Source organism: Oncorhynchus mykiss, chromosome 24 (assembly GCF_057628025.1).
Source record: "Oncorhynchus mykiss isolate SJ-2025 chromosome 24, ASM5762802v1, whole genome shotgun sequence".
Taxonomy (NCBI): Eukaryota; Metazoa; Chordata; class Actinopteri; order Salmoniformes; family Salmonidae; genus Oncorhynchus; species Oncorhynchus mykiss.
This window is the reverse complement of record NC_143045.1, coordinates 10,893,592-10,908,648: the sequence shown is the minus strand read 5'-3', so window position 1 is coordinate 10,908,648 and position 15,057 is coordinate 10,893,592. Positions and strand designations below refer to the sequence as shown.

General features: G+C 43.1%; 1 protein-coding gene across 1 annotated transcript; it reads left to right on the top strand.

Annotated features, from left to right (window-relative positions):
• Window positions 1–676: 676 nt before the first annotated feature.
• LOC110503316 (serine protease 16) lies at window positions 677–8,124 on the top strand. The gene is made up of 12 exons (XM_090218245.1): window positions 677–916; window positions 2,568–2,743; window positions 3,141–3,240; window positions 3,459–3,588; window positions 3,866–3,989; window positions 4,071–4,148; window positions 4,319–4,366; window positions 4,531–4,815; window positions 5,164–5,305; window positions 6,442–6,621; window positions 7,141–7,295; window positions 7,585–8,124. Exons 1-12 carry the CDS (start codon window positions 856–858, stop codon window positions 7,642–7,644), a joined length of 1,539 nt encoding a protein of 512 aa, XP_090074371.1. The 5' UTR covers window positions 677–855; the 3' UTR covers window positions 7,645–8,124.
• The last annotated feature ends 6,933 nt before the right edge of the window (window positions 8,125–15,057 follow it).

The following is a 15,057-nucleotide window of genomic DNA, read 5'->3' as shown; positions in this document are numbered from 1 at the left end:
CGGAGTCAAATGAACTAGTGTTACCATTGTTATGTCTCTGCGTCCAGTATAATGGAAGTTAGATGTAGTTTGGGGTGTTGGCGCTAGATTTCCAGTCTTTGCGCTAAGCTAGTTAGCGTTGGCTCGCGTAGATACCTCATAACTTCCTTCATACTGGACGGAGAGACATGCAAATGGTATCCACGAGTTCATCTGACTCTGGGCAGTTTGATAAAGGGCCATTGCCAAAATTCTCAATTATCAATTTAAACAAATGTAAAAATGATCTCTCTTGCCTCCTGACTGCATATGTTTGTGTGTTGGTGCCTTTTTGTCTGTATGAATCACCCAAAGCAGAGCTGTCTGTAAAGATGTGTTGTTGTCCTCTCTTGCTGGCTCTTGCATGCAGGATTCAGGTTGGATACTCTACCAACCACCCTTCACACTCTTGCAAATGTACATAAATGATTGCATCATAAAAATAGAAATGAACTGAGCCAAAGTGCCCTGTTTCTACATGTTAAGTGTTTGTGCTGAGTTTTAGGCTTTGAGCATACAATTCAAAACCTAAATATGAAACTTAAGCATCTTTCACCAAGCCAATGCTCATAGCGTCGCGTTCCAGTTTGGACCACTGCCACCGTTGGAGGAGATATGCCTATTGCCCAGACTCACTTGCCGCGTCTTCATTATGCTCAATTGCCAACTTGTTGACTATACATACGCACAGTGGGCATCAGGGGAGCCCTGGGGTGGATTACAAACTTTGGTCACGCCTTAAAAGCAGAAATTCTCCTTGCATTGAGACTGCAAGGTGCTCTGACCATAGTGTAGACCTATATCAGTAGGTCAGAGGTCGTAGTTGGAGGCTTGAAGATGCTTCTGTCTCCCAGCCGTTGTATCATCCTTCTTCTCCTTGTCAACTCCGTCTATTCTGGTACGTTAACGATTCATAATGACCTGAGCATTTAAATGTTTTTTAACTTAAATGATCAAATTCATGAGATGGCAGAGGGGTAGGTTGAGGGACCCTTGTTTCTAGGAAACCATACACAAAATTTATAATTTGAACAAATATTTAGGGAGAGGTAATTTCATGAAGAAACCACATGGAACAAGTGGGGTTTTAAAAAACGGTTTTTCACCAAGTTAAAGTATTGTGTTAGAGGTTTCATGATGCTTGTATTGAAACAAAAGTTGAACATTTTAAGATTGTTTATACATCAGTTGTGGTCTCTTAAAGCTTCAATATTAGGTCCTAAACCTAGCATGAAAGTGCATCCTTGTATCTCTGGGCTAATATACACTTTGGTCAAATATAATTTTAATGAATAGGCCTATAGTTTTAAATATTGAGGTGAATCCATAAAATTGTCGTGTTCACAGAAACGAAATTGGCTGATGTATAGGCTATAATTAGATAATTATGCAAAGTGCTACTTAGAAATTGAGCCGCTTCTATATCTGGAAAAGTTTATTCTGTTCCTGACTACATGGTTTATTATTAATTTAAGTATGTATTGAATTATAATAATACTCGTGAAAATTAACATGGGATTGGCTGTCGAATATGAATTAGACCGATAAGAGGGTGGCAGAGGGTTATACCTTATGAGCAAAAGCGATGTGCTGAGGCCATCGGAATTAATACAACATTGTATCCAATCCTAAAAAGATGCGTGACACGTTGGGACAGGAATTTCTGTAGAACGAAATGTGAAAGATAATTGTAGTAATTGTTATGGAGTGGAATATGTGCACATTCTGATTTTCAAGTTTTAGGAGGCTCTCGTGGTTTGACCAACAACTACGCGCGTAATTTAGCTCTATATGCGTCTTTACGCGCAACTACACACGATTGATCTAATCGTATTATCTCTATCTTTGCCCGTCCTCTGTCCCTCTCGTCTTTTGCAGTGGTGTAAAGTACTTAAGTAAAAATACTTTAAAGTACTACTTAAGTAGTTTTGAGGGGTGTCTATACTTTACTATTTATATTTTTGACAACTTTCCTTTTACTTCACTACATTCCTAAAGAAAATACTGTACTTTATACTCCATACATTTTCCCTGACAACCCAAAGAACTCATTACATTTTGAATGCTTAGCAGGACAGGAAAAGTGTGAAATTCACGCGCTTATCAAGAGAACACGTGGTCATCAGTACTGTCTACGGCCTGAAGGACTCACTAAACACAAATGCATCTTTTGTAAATAATGTCTCAGTGTTGGAGTCTGCCCCTGGCTATCCGTACATTTTAAAAACAAGAACATGGCACCGTCCGATTTAGCTTAATATAAGAAATTTGAAATGATTTATACTTTTACTTTTGATATTTAAGAATAGTTTACCAATTAAATGTACTTTTGATACTTAAGTATATTTTAACAATTAAATTGACTTTTGATACTTAAGTATATTTAAAACCAAATGCTTTTAAACTTTTACTCAAGTAGTATTTTACTGGGTGACTTTTACTTGAGTAACTTTCTATTAAGGTATCTAAACTTGACTCAAGTATGACAATTGTGTACTTTTTCCACCACTGGTCTTTTGATATGTCATATCACATTTTATATTTCATAGGACGAGTTCTGAGGAAGATTAAGGAGCGCGTGCGTACAATTCAGTATGAAAAAGCGAAGAAGAATGTGCTGATGAGCGCAGTCAACGGGCATAAACCCATATGCGAAGTGAGAGACGGGAAAATTCACCAACCCCTGGACCACTTCGACAGTCAAAACGATGAAACCTTTCCTCAGGTGACCATCGAAACATGCACCGACAGTGAGGTCCCAAAGTATTTGTACAGTGACATATTTTTTCTTGTTTTGGCTCTGTTCTCCAGCACTTTAGATTTTAAATGGTACAAAGACTATGAGGTCAACGTGCAGACTGTCAGCTTTCATTTGAGGGTATTTTCATCCATAGGGTGACAGCACTTTATGTACATAGCCCCCCCATTTTAGGGAACCAAAAGTATTAGGACACATTCACTTATATGTGTATTTAAATATTCAAAAGTGTAGTATTTGGTGTCATTCCTAGCATGCAATGACTACAGCTTGTGACTAGAAACTTGTTGAATGCATTTGCAGTTTGTTTTGTTGTTCTCTTATTCACTCGCTTCCTCTCACCCTCTCTCTCTCTCTCTCTCAGAGGTTTTTAGTGAATGAAGCCTATTGGGAGCGTCCTCATGGCCCAGTGTTCCTGTTCATCGGAGGGGAGGGCCCCATCTCTGAATTCGATGTGCTGGCAGGTAAACACAAATCTCCCCCGTCACGCTCTTAAGTAATATGAAAAGAAAGTGGAAATGCATTGACACGATAAGTTAGGCTTACATAGGTGTTATGAATATGATACTTGTATTTAGTTACAAGTCAATGCCTGTTCTTTGGTTTTTGTCTTGTTGATACCTCTACCAACTCTTAACCTCCCCCTTTTTCTCCCCTGCTCCTGCTTTGTGTGTATCTGTAGGCCACCACGTGGACATGGCTGAGGAGCACGGGGCCCTGCTTGTGGCCCTGGAGCATCGTTTCTACGGCGAGAGCATCAACAAAGACGGCCTGGAGACTGAGAACCTGGGAGACCTGTCCAGCCAGCAGGCGTGAGTACTGGTGGGAGGAGGGAGTCAATGTGATGACGTTGAATCAATGTGGAAAATTGATTGGATTTTCAAAAAGTCATCAATGTGAGGGAATTTAGCATTTTCTTTCACCCACCTTTGAACCTAAATCCAATGGCATGGTACATTTTTTGGGGGATTTCATGTTGAATTCACATTAGTTGACAACTCAACCAAATGTAAATGCTGAGCGCTTTTGAGTGTGCTTGAATTGGGCAGAGATTAAATTTCATTTTCTCTGCCATCTCTTGGTTTCCAGTCTCGCCGACATCGCAGAATTCCATCAATACATCAGCGATCGCTTTGACCTCTCCGACAAAAATACCTGGATCAGCTTCGGAGGTTCCTATGCTGGGGCCTTGTCTGCCTGGCTCAGGGGAAAGGTCTTTATTTATACTTAGGACTGGACAGCAGTGTTACATGGTAATAATAGTAAATCATGTTCTCTGTTCCTGCTCTTCCAGTTCCCCCACCTGGTCTACGGTGCTGTGGCCTCCTCCGCTCCTGTCAAAGCCAAACTGGACTATTCCGCCTTCAACAAAGTAAAGATCTCATCATTAGTACTACTTGTAGTAGTAGTATTGGTACCAGTAGTAATAATAGTAATAGTAGTAGTAGTAGACATACTAGTAACTGTTAGTAGCATGGTAGATGTGATGTTCAGCTGTACAGACAAACGGTGGAAACAAACCGTGGTGTTGCTCTCTTCTAGGTGGTGGGTCTAAGTCTTGCAGACGAGGACGTTGGAGGTTCAGATAAGGTTTGAGAACATTTACAGAAGATGTGGGCGCTTGAAATCATGTGTTGGAGTGTCTGACTGTATGAGTCTTCTGCTGTGTGATTTGACTCTCTCTGTCTCCTTGTTACTGTCTCTCTCTCTCTCCGCTGTCTCTCCACCCCCCTCTTTCTCGCTCTCTCGTTCAGTGTCTGGGGGACATCTGGGAGGCCTTTGCTGCCGTGGAGGCCGCCCTGTTTGCGGGGAACGCCACTGAGGTTGGGAAGGACTTTGGGTGCTGTGAGACTCCTGAGGATCTGGAGGACCAGATTGAGCTGATGCAGAGCCTGGCTGACATCGTCATGGGAACTGTGGCGTACAACGAGGAGGGGGGCATCCTGACTATTGAGGAGCTCTGTGACATCATGACCAATGAGACAGAGACCTTCTATTCGGAGACTGAGGCCTACGAACGGCTGATCAAACTGGTGCAGGTATTAGGTGTATTGTACATATTCAAACACACGCACACACAAATGTATGCACACACACACATATACACACACACACACACTCACCCCCCCCCCCCCCCCCACACACACACACAGCCTCACACACACACACACACACACACAGCCCCCCCCCCCCCACACACACACGCACAGCCCCACACACACATACACACACACACGCACAGCCCCACAGTGACAATTCTTTGATTAACCAGCAGAGGGCTGTATTGAGCTACAGTTGTGCATCCCCATGCCTTGACTGATGCAGAACAGTCAGAACACTGTTACTGTGTTTGTGTGCATGCATATTTATGTGTGTGCGTTTATTAGATAGACCGTGCCACTGGCGAGGAGCCCTGTCTGGATGTGTCCCACAAGCAGACCATCAAGGACTTGAGTGACACCAATCTGGACTCTGCCTACAATGGAGAGAGACAGTGGTACTACCAGACCTGCACCGAGTTCGGCTTCTGTGAGTAACACTCCACCACACAACACCGTCAGTCCTAGAGGAGAAACAGTGAGGTCCGAAATTATTCATGCCTTTTGATAAAGATGAACAATAATGACCACATAAAATAAATAATTCAGTATATTGTATGCAAAAAAATATGGGAAATTATATTATTTTATACTAAAACAATTGCTCAAAGAAAGAGATTTTGTTTACCAAGTAATGCATTTTTTTCTCTAGAAGGTAGGGGTCTAAATGATTCACACCCCTAAAAATTCTTCTAAATAAACTAGTCAAGTGTTTAGTATTTGGTTGCATATCCCTAGCACGCAGTGCCTACATCAAGCTTGTGACTCTACAAACTTGTTGGATGTATTTTCAGTTCGTTCTGGTTGTTTCAGATTATTTTGTGCCCTATAGAAATGAATGGTAAATAATATATTGTGTCATTTTGGAGTCACTTTATTATAAATAAGCATAGATAATAAGAATGTTTCTAAACACATCTACAGTAATGTGGATGCTACCATGATTAGGGATAATTCTGAATGAATCGTGAATAATGATGATTGAGAACGTTACAGAGGGTCAAAGATCATACCCCCAAGTCATGCTAACCTCCCCTGTTATTGGGAGCATCCACATTACTGTAGAAGCATTACGCTACACTCGCATTAACATCTGCTAACCATGTGTATGTGACCAATAAAATATGATTTGATATGGGACCAAATACTATTAGTGTAAAATAATATAATTTCCCCATATTTTTTGTAGCATAGCTCAGTATTTGAATAATTTATTGCTCATCTTTATCAAGGATGTCAATCATTTTGAACCCCACTACATTTACCAAGCTCAAGTCCTCTAGTATAACCGAGGTAGATGCTTCAGTCAGGGAGTTGACTGCTCACGGCACTGGAGGGTAAAGAAAAACAGGTCCTGAGTTCATTTCCCCCTAAGCAGCACATGAACACCAGCTGTACAAAGCTCCCACTCTTTAGTACAGTATCACTCATTATATGATCAGTATTACTATATGCCCACAGCCACTCAGCTGTATCTTACATTACAGAAATAGAACTACCGACCATCATTCAACAGGAATTCATTGTATTTCTATGGCTTACCTCCTCATTGTTTGGTTGTGACAGTCCAGACGTGTGAGGACGCCAGCTGTCCCTTCTCCCGCATGCTGACCCTGCAGGCTCAGACCGACCTGTGTCCTGAGGTGTTCAACATCCCCCAGCACAGTCTGCCCGGACACATCGCCTTCACCAACAAGTACTATGGAGGAGACCACCCCGACACCGACAGGGTGCTCTATGTCAACGGTGAGCAGAGACTTCACAGATAGATACAGTAGATAAGGGATACCTTGTCAGCTGCACAACTGAATGAATTCAGCTGAAATGTGTCTTCAGTATTTAAACCCAACCCCCCTGAATCAGATTTTTCCACCTTGCTGGATCTGGGATTCGAACAAGCAACCTTTCGGTTACTTGCCCAACAGATAGATGGATGGATGGATGGATGGATGGATGGATGAGGTTGGAGGTTTAATACCTGACCTCTCATTACATCATAGTGTAATTTAAACCCACTGGCAGTGAATCAATGTACTGTGTCTATGTGAGTGATTGTGTGACATCAGAGGGGGTTAGTGGGAGGAGATATAGGAGGACAGGCTCAATGTAATGGCTGGAATGGCATCAATGGAACAGGATCAAAAACATCAAGCGTATGGAAGCCACAATGAGCCCACCCTCCTATAGCTCCTCCCACCAGCCTCCTCTGTGTGACAGTCAGTATATGACCTGTCCCTCTGGTCTGTGACCTGTGACCTCTGTCAGGTGACATTGACCCCTGGCACGAGCTCAGCGTCCTGGAAGAGGACTTGGACAAGGAGGACAAAGACATGACCATCCTCATCGAGGGCACCGCCCACTGTGCCGACATGAACCCCGATGGGGTCGCAGACCGCCCCGCCCTGAAGCAGGCACGCAAGGTACGGCACACGGCAGGCTAGACAACACTAAGTTGATGTAACTGAGAGAGACACTGACTGTGAGCTTTGGCGGCACATGAAGAGTAATGTATGCTTCAGAACTGTACAGTGTGTCTCAATTGAACACTTTGGGCCGGTTTCCCAAAAACAAAAAAGCATGGTCAATGGTCAATAGCTTTTTAGTCGAGGACTAATCTTAATCTGTGTCCAGGAAACTGCCCCATAGTCTATATTATTTGAAAACTTCTCTTCCCCTCATCCTGATCTGTCTTTTGTCTCTGTTTGTCAGGCCATTGAGAGGAAGGTTGCCAAGTGGCTGAAGGAAGCTGCCCGGAAGCTCGTGGGCTGATGGACCCAAGGCAGGTCACCTGATCATCTGACTGTCATGACCATCACTCAGCCCATCAAACTGATCTGACCTGGTTGTACTGCGGTGACCCCTCCTCCTCTTCCTATAGCTCCGTGCTCATATTACACATGTACCATTACTATAACCACAACTATGGCCCCTACAGCAAATCATTTTATGTGTGTGTGTGCATGTGCTTGTTTGTGCGTGGCAAACTTTGGGCAGTGAATCACATGGTCCTGTTTCCTGAGCCCATCTTTTCATGTTTATTCCCATGATGATCACATGACCATTGGGTCAGGTCCTCTAAGGTTATTTTGGTGGTTTTTCTAACGTTTTTCTAGTGTTTTTCTTCAGTTTTTCTAGTGTGCTTGAATTCACTCCAGTATATAAGTTTCAGGGCAGGTGGGGCAGGAGCCCCACGTGTTTTGAGCCCCACATTTTTTTGCAAAAATAAATAAATAATAATTTGTATTTGTATTTTTTTGGACTTATTCTTTTTTTTATTTTGGCGTTAATACGTGTTATATATCAGTTTGCTAACAATATAAACAAATATATAAATGATTGAGTTAATAACGCAGCACACAAACATGGTCACTATTTTGTTTTCTTGAGGAAGGCAGCTCCAAAATGCAGGTGTTTCAGCCTAGCTCAGTGCTTTCTGTGGTGGTGTGGCAAGCCAGAATCAAATACAGAGCGTTGCGCTGCGATTGGCTCAGTGTTCTGTCACTCCTGAGGACACTGCGTCACTGCCAAGTGTAAGGGTAGACCTGACGTCATCATGATTGAACCTTTTTTTTCTGAGTTCCCAGGTGTCTTGAAAGCACCATAAATCCAGAGAATGCCAGACTGACGACAAAGTTTGATGCCATAATTTGCCCGCGAAGGACCGCAGCCCCACCTTCCTGTTCAAGTGAGCACAACAAGATGAGTCCAAACATGTATTGTATGCTGCTGCATAAAGGATGTAATATACCAGTTACATGTTACTGTAGCTAAGAAAGTAATACTAAGTGTATGTTGTGTAGTAAGCTGTTAGTAGCTCATGTCCCTCACCCTAATCATTTGGTCTATTTTCACCTCTTAATTTTACATACTGTTCTGACTTGGTGGTGCACATGTAGCCTATAACCTGTTTTTGAGAAATGTAAGCATAGAATATTGTAAGCGCTTCCATGTCTGCTTATACGCCCCCTTTATTTATCCTATAGTTCTGACTTGGTGTACACTGTAAAGGAGAACACTGTAATATTCTGAATTCTGTCGCTGTACAATTTCAAATGCAGATCAAATAGTTATATTTTTAAATGTAAATAGTTTAAATTGAACTTTTATTTAACTAGGCAAGTCAGTTAAGAACAAATTCTTAGTTACAATGACTGCCCCTGCCAAACCTGGATGATGCTGGGAAAATTGTGCGCCGCCCTATGGGACTCCCAGTCACGGCCGGATGTCATACAGCCTGGATTTGAACCAGGGACTGTAGTGACACCTCTTGTACTAAGATGCAGTGCCTTAGACCGCTGCGCCACTCGGGAGTCCGAATTTGACTACGTCCGTTCTATCTCACTCATTAATGTCTTAATCGAAATTACGGATTGCTTTTTATCCGCTTGTTGTCCCCTTATGGGGCGGCAGGTAGCCTAGTGATTAGAGCGTTGGACTAGTAACCGAAAGGATGCAAGATCGAATCCCCGAGCTGACAAGCTTGTGTTGATCTTTTCAAATCAAATCAAATATTTGTCACGTGCCAAATACACAGGTTTAGACATTATTGTGAAATGCTTACTTACAAGCCCTTAACCGACAATGCAGTTCAAGAAATATAGTTCTTCTTCTCACAATATTTACTAAACAAACTAAAGTAAAAATATAAATCAAAATAAATCAAATGAACACAATAAAATAACATAACAATAATGAGGCTATACACAGGGGGTACCAGTACCGAGTCCATATGCGGGTGTATGGGTTAGTCGAGGAAATTTGTAATGTGATAATAAACAGCGAGTGGCAGCAGTGTAAAAACAAAGGGGGGGGGGTCTTATGGCTTGGGGGTAGAAACTGTTAAAGAGCCTTTTGGTCTTAGACTTGGCGCTCCTGTACCACTTGCTGTGCGGTAGCAGAGAGAACAGTCTACGACTTGGGTGACTGGAGTCTTTGACCATTTTTTTGGCCTTCCTCTGACACCGCCTAGTATATAGGTCTTGGATGGCTGGAAGCTTGGCCCAGTGCACACTACCGTCTGAAGCGCCTTACTGTCAGATGCGGAGCAGTTGCCATACCAGGCGGTGATGCAATCGGTCAGGATGCTCTCGATGGTGCAGCTGTATAACTTTTTGAGGATCTGGGGACCCATGACAAATCTTTTCAGTCTCCTGAGGGGGAAAAGGTGTTGTCGTGCCCTCTTCACAACTGTCTTGGTGTGTTTGGACCATGATAGTTCGTTGATGATGTGGGCACCAAGGAACTTGAAACTCTCAACCCGCTCCACTTCAGCCCGTCGATGTTAATGGGGCCTGTTCAGCTCTCCTTTTCCTATAGTCCACGATCAACTCCTGTGTCTTGCTCACATTTAGGGAGAGGTTGTTGTCCTGGCACCACACTGCCAGGTCTCTGACCTCCTCCTATAGGCTGTCTCATCTTTGTCTGTGATCAGGTCTACCACTGTTGTGTCGTTAGCAAAGTTAATGATGGTGTTGGAGTCGTGCTTGGCCACGCAGTCGTGGGTGAACAGGGAGTACAGGAGGGGACTAAGCACGCACCAATGAGGGGGCCCAGTGTTGAGGATCAGCGTGGTAGATGTGTTCTTGCCTACCCTTACTACCTAGGAGTTAATTTTGTTTAATCCTGTGAGCTTGAAAATGATCATCAGTTTGCTGATAATCTGGTGTCTGATTTCTGTGGATTGCGGGATTTTGTCTTTGACTAAAATTCATTTAAAATTCATTTCAACCCAAAAACAGTTGTTAGCATTTTGTTTGTTAGTCCAGTTACTACAATCCCAGAAAAATGTGCATGTCAGCAGTCGAGTTGTCGAGATGGTGTGCTTCCAGTACAGAGCAAAAGCTGTGGTGATTATAAATTACATTCAAATGGCGAAATACTCTTAAGATAGTTTTGAGTAAAATATCCCTTTTTTAATTGTTTTAATCTTTACTCTCAGCAGGGGGCGCTAATGCCATACACATATACCCAGTCAATGGCAAATATCCAGCAAATAAAACCACTATTGTGTTTGAGTTTGTTTACATGTTTGTGTGGTCTTCATGAATACATTGACGTAAACAATGTGCCTGTATATGTTGAGATATTTAGCACCATGTGTGTCTTTGTGTGTGATTCATTATTTTGCACTGTGGGTGAGTGGGTATCTGATCTGTAAGTGTGTGTCATGTGTGCATCCAAAAGAGTGTGTGTGTGTATGTATGTATGTATGTGTCATTTTTTGTCTACATCATTGTGTGTGTGTGTGTGTGTTACGAGAGAGGTGAGCAAGAGCCAGTTGTCCCAAGGCCATCTGTTTCCCTGTGGGGTGGAGGTGGTGGAGGGGTGTTGATGGTCCTGCTGCTCAGGCCTGCCCCTCGCTGATTGATGATCTCCACTCCCCCGGATTCGACCAGGTCACGACCTCCCACCACTGACCACCCTACAGAGAGAGCTCAAACACACACGCACCCATGCACACAACTCCTATATTTGTTTATACACTACAGTTTATTTTCTAGTTTACCGGGACACACACACATAATAACACACACACAATGTATTATACTTCCATGCACACAGTACCCACCCACATGGACCCTCTCAATGTGAACACATACAGTGTGGCTTCGATTCACTCACACACACACACACCATTTCCCTTGTGCTTGTCTCTCTGGTGGATGTTTGAATTATAGTTGTGTGGAATGATAAGGTCTTAACTACTTCATGGTTTGGAACTGCAGTGAGTACACACAGTGAGTACACTACATACAGTGAGTGCATACAGTGAGTACAGTACATACAGTGAGTACAGTACACACAGTGAGTACAGTACATACAGTGAGTACAGTACACACAGTGAGTACAGTACATACAGTGAGTACAGTACACACAGTGAGTACAGTACATACAGTGAGTACAGTACATACAGTGAGTACAGTACACACAGTGAGTACAGTACATACAGTGAGTACAGTACATACAGTGAGTACAGTACACACAGTGAGTACAGTACATACAGTGAGTACAGTACACACAGTGAGTACAGTACATACAGTGAGTACAGTACACACAGTGAGTACAGTACATACAGTGAGTACAGTACACACAGTGAGTACATACAAGGACTATTTGGCATGCATATATTCTTATTCGAATGAAAGGCACACATATGTTATCCAACACTGGACCAGAGAGAGAGAGAGAGATGATCACGTATTTCCCACAGATCAGAACTGGACCAGAGAGAGAGAGAGAGATGATCACGTATTTCCCACAGATCAGAACTGGACCAGAGAGAGAGAGAGAGATGATCACGTATTTCCCACAGATCAGAACTGGACCAGAGAGAGAGAGAGAGATGATCACGTGTTTCCCACAGATCAGAACTGGACCAGAGAGAGAGAGAGAGATGATCACGTATTTCCCACAGATCAGAACTGGACCAGAGAGAGAGAGAGATGATCACATATTTCCCACAGATCAGAACTGGACTAGAGAGAGAGAGAGAGATGATCACGTATTTCCCACAGATCAGAGACCCACAAAGAATTTGAAAACATATCAAACATTGATAAACTTCCATATCTGTTAGGCAAAATACTGCCCTGTGCAGTAAAGGGCAAGAAAAGGACAATCAGGAGCACATTATAAATACAACCTGTTTATTTATCTGTTCATACTTAAACTACTTGCACATTGTTTCGAGACTGTACATAGCCAATAATATAACATTTTAAATATATCCTTTTAAAACTTTAGTGAGTAATTTTGACTAATGTTTCCCTTGTTTATTTCCCTTTGGTTTATTGTCTATTCCATTTGCTTTGGCAATGTAAAGAGAAAGAGAGAGAGAGAGACCAACCTTCTGAGCTACTTGTACATATTAACATTACTATATCACATTTTATACAGTGCCTTGCGAAATTATTCGGCCCCCTTGAACTTTGCGATCTTTTGCCACATTTCAGGCTTCAAACATAAAGATATAAAACTGTATTTTTTTGTGAAGAATCAACAACAAGTGGGACACAATCATGAAGTGGAATGACATTTATTGGATATTTCAAACTTTTTTAACAAATCAAAAACTGAAAAATTGGGCGTGCAAAATTATTCAGCCCCCTTAAGTTAATACTTTGTAGCGCCACCTTTTGCTGCGATTACAGCTGTAAGTCGCTTGGGGTATGTCTCTATCAGTTTTGCACATCGAGAGACTGACATTTTTTCCCATTCCTCCTTGCAAAACAGCTCGAGCTCAGTGAGGTTGGATGGAGAGCATTTGTGAACAGCAGTTTTCAGTTCTTTCCACAGATTCTCGATTGGATTCAGGTCTGGACTTTGACTTGGCCATTCTAACACCTGGATATGTTTATTTTTGAACCATTCCATTGTAGATTTTGCTTTATGTTTTGGATCATTGTCTTGTTGGAAGACAAATCTCCGTCCCAGTCTCAGGTCTTTTGCAGACTCTATCAGATTTTCTTCCAGAATGGTCCTGTATTTGGCTCCATCCATCTTCCCATCAATTTTAACCATCTTCCCTGTCCCTGCTGAAGAAAAGCAGGCCCAAACCATGATGCTGCCACCACCATGTTTGACAGTGGGGATGGTGTGTTCAGCTGTGTTGCTTTTACGCCAAACATAACGTTTTGCATTGTTGCCAAAAAGTTCAATTTTGGTTTCATCTGACCAGAGCACCTTCTTCCACATGTTTGGTGTGTCTCCCAGGTGGCTTGTGGCAAACTTTAAACGACACTTTTTATGGATATCTTTAAGAAATGGCTTTCTTCTTGCCACCCCTCCATAAAGGCCAGATTTGTGCAATATACGACTGATTGTTGTCCTATGGACAGAGTCTCCCACCTCAGCTGTAGATCTCTGCAGTTCATCCAGAGTGATCATGGGCCCCTTGGCTGCATCTCTGATCAGTCTTCTCCTTGTATGAGCTGAAAGTTTAGAGGGACGGCCAGGTCTTGGTAGATTTGCAGTGGTCTGATACTCCTTCCATTTCAATATTATCGCTTGCACAGTGCTCCTTGGGATGTTTAAAGCTTGGGAAATCTTTTTGTATCCAAATCCGGCTTTAAACTTCTTCACAACAGTATCTCGGACCTGCCTGATGTGTTCCTTGTTCTTCATGATGCTCTCTGCGCTTTTAACGGACCTCTGAGACTATCACAGTGCAGGTGCATTTATACGGAGACTTGATTACACACAGGTGGATTGTATTTATCATCATTAGTCATTTAGGTCAACATTGGATCATTCAGAGATCCTCACTGAACTTCTGGAGAGAGTTTGCTGTACTGAAAGTAAAGGGGCTGAATAATTTTGCACGCCCAATTTTTCAGTTTTTGATTTGTTAAAAAAGTTTGAAATATCCAATAAATGTCGTTCCACTTCATGATTGTGTCCCACTTGTTGTTGATTCTTCACAAAAAAATACAGTTTTATATCTTTATGTTTGAAGCCTGAAATGTGTCAAAAGGTCACAAAGTTCAAGGGGGCCGAATACTTTCGCAAGGCACTGTACATCTATAGTAATATAGGCCGACACCAAATATGATAACACTGTGCTTTTAGGCCTCTGACCAACAAACCCCATATCTGTTACGTTATGTATTTACTATGCACACCGACATACACACACAAACGCAATCAGCAAGCACTGACAGAGCGACAGGGAATGCTTTTTCTCTCTCTCTCCCTCTCTCATTCCCTCCCTCCTCTCATGTCCTCTCCCTCCTCTCCTGTCCTCTCCCTCCCTCCTCTCCTGTCCTCTCCCTCCCTCTCTCCTGTCCTCTCTCTCCCCCTCACATGTCCTCTCCCTCCTCTCCTGTCCTCTCCCTCCCCCTCGCCTGTCCTCTCCCTCCCCCTCTCCTGTCCTCTCCCTCCCCCTCTCCTGTCCTCTCCCTCCCTCCTCTCCTGTCCTCTCCCTCCTTCCTCTCCTGTCCTCTCCCTCCCTCCTCTCCTCTCCCTCCCCCTCGCCTGTCCTCTCCCTCCCCCTCGCCTGTTCTCTCCCTCCCCCTCGCCTGTCCTCTCCCTCCCCCTCGCCTGTCCTCTCCCTCCCTCCTCTCCTCTCCTGTGCTCCCCTCGCCTATCCTCTCCCTCCCCCTCGCCTGTTCTCTCCCTCCCCCTCGCCTGTCCTCTCCCTCCCCCTCGCCTGTTCTCTTGATCAATGAGTAAGTTCCAGAGCCA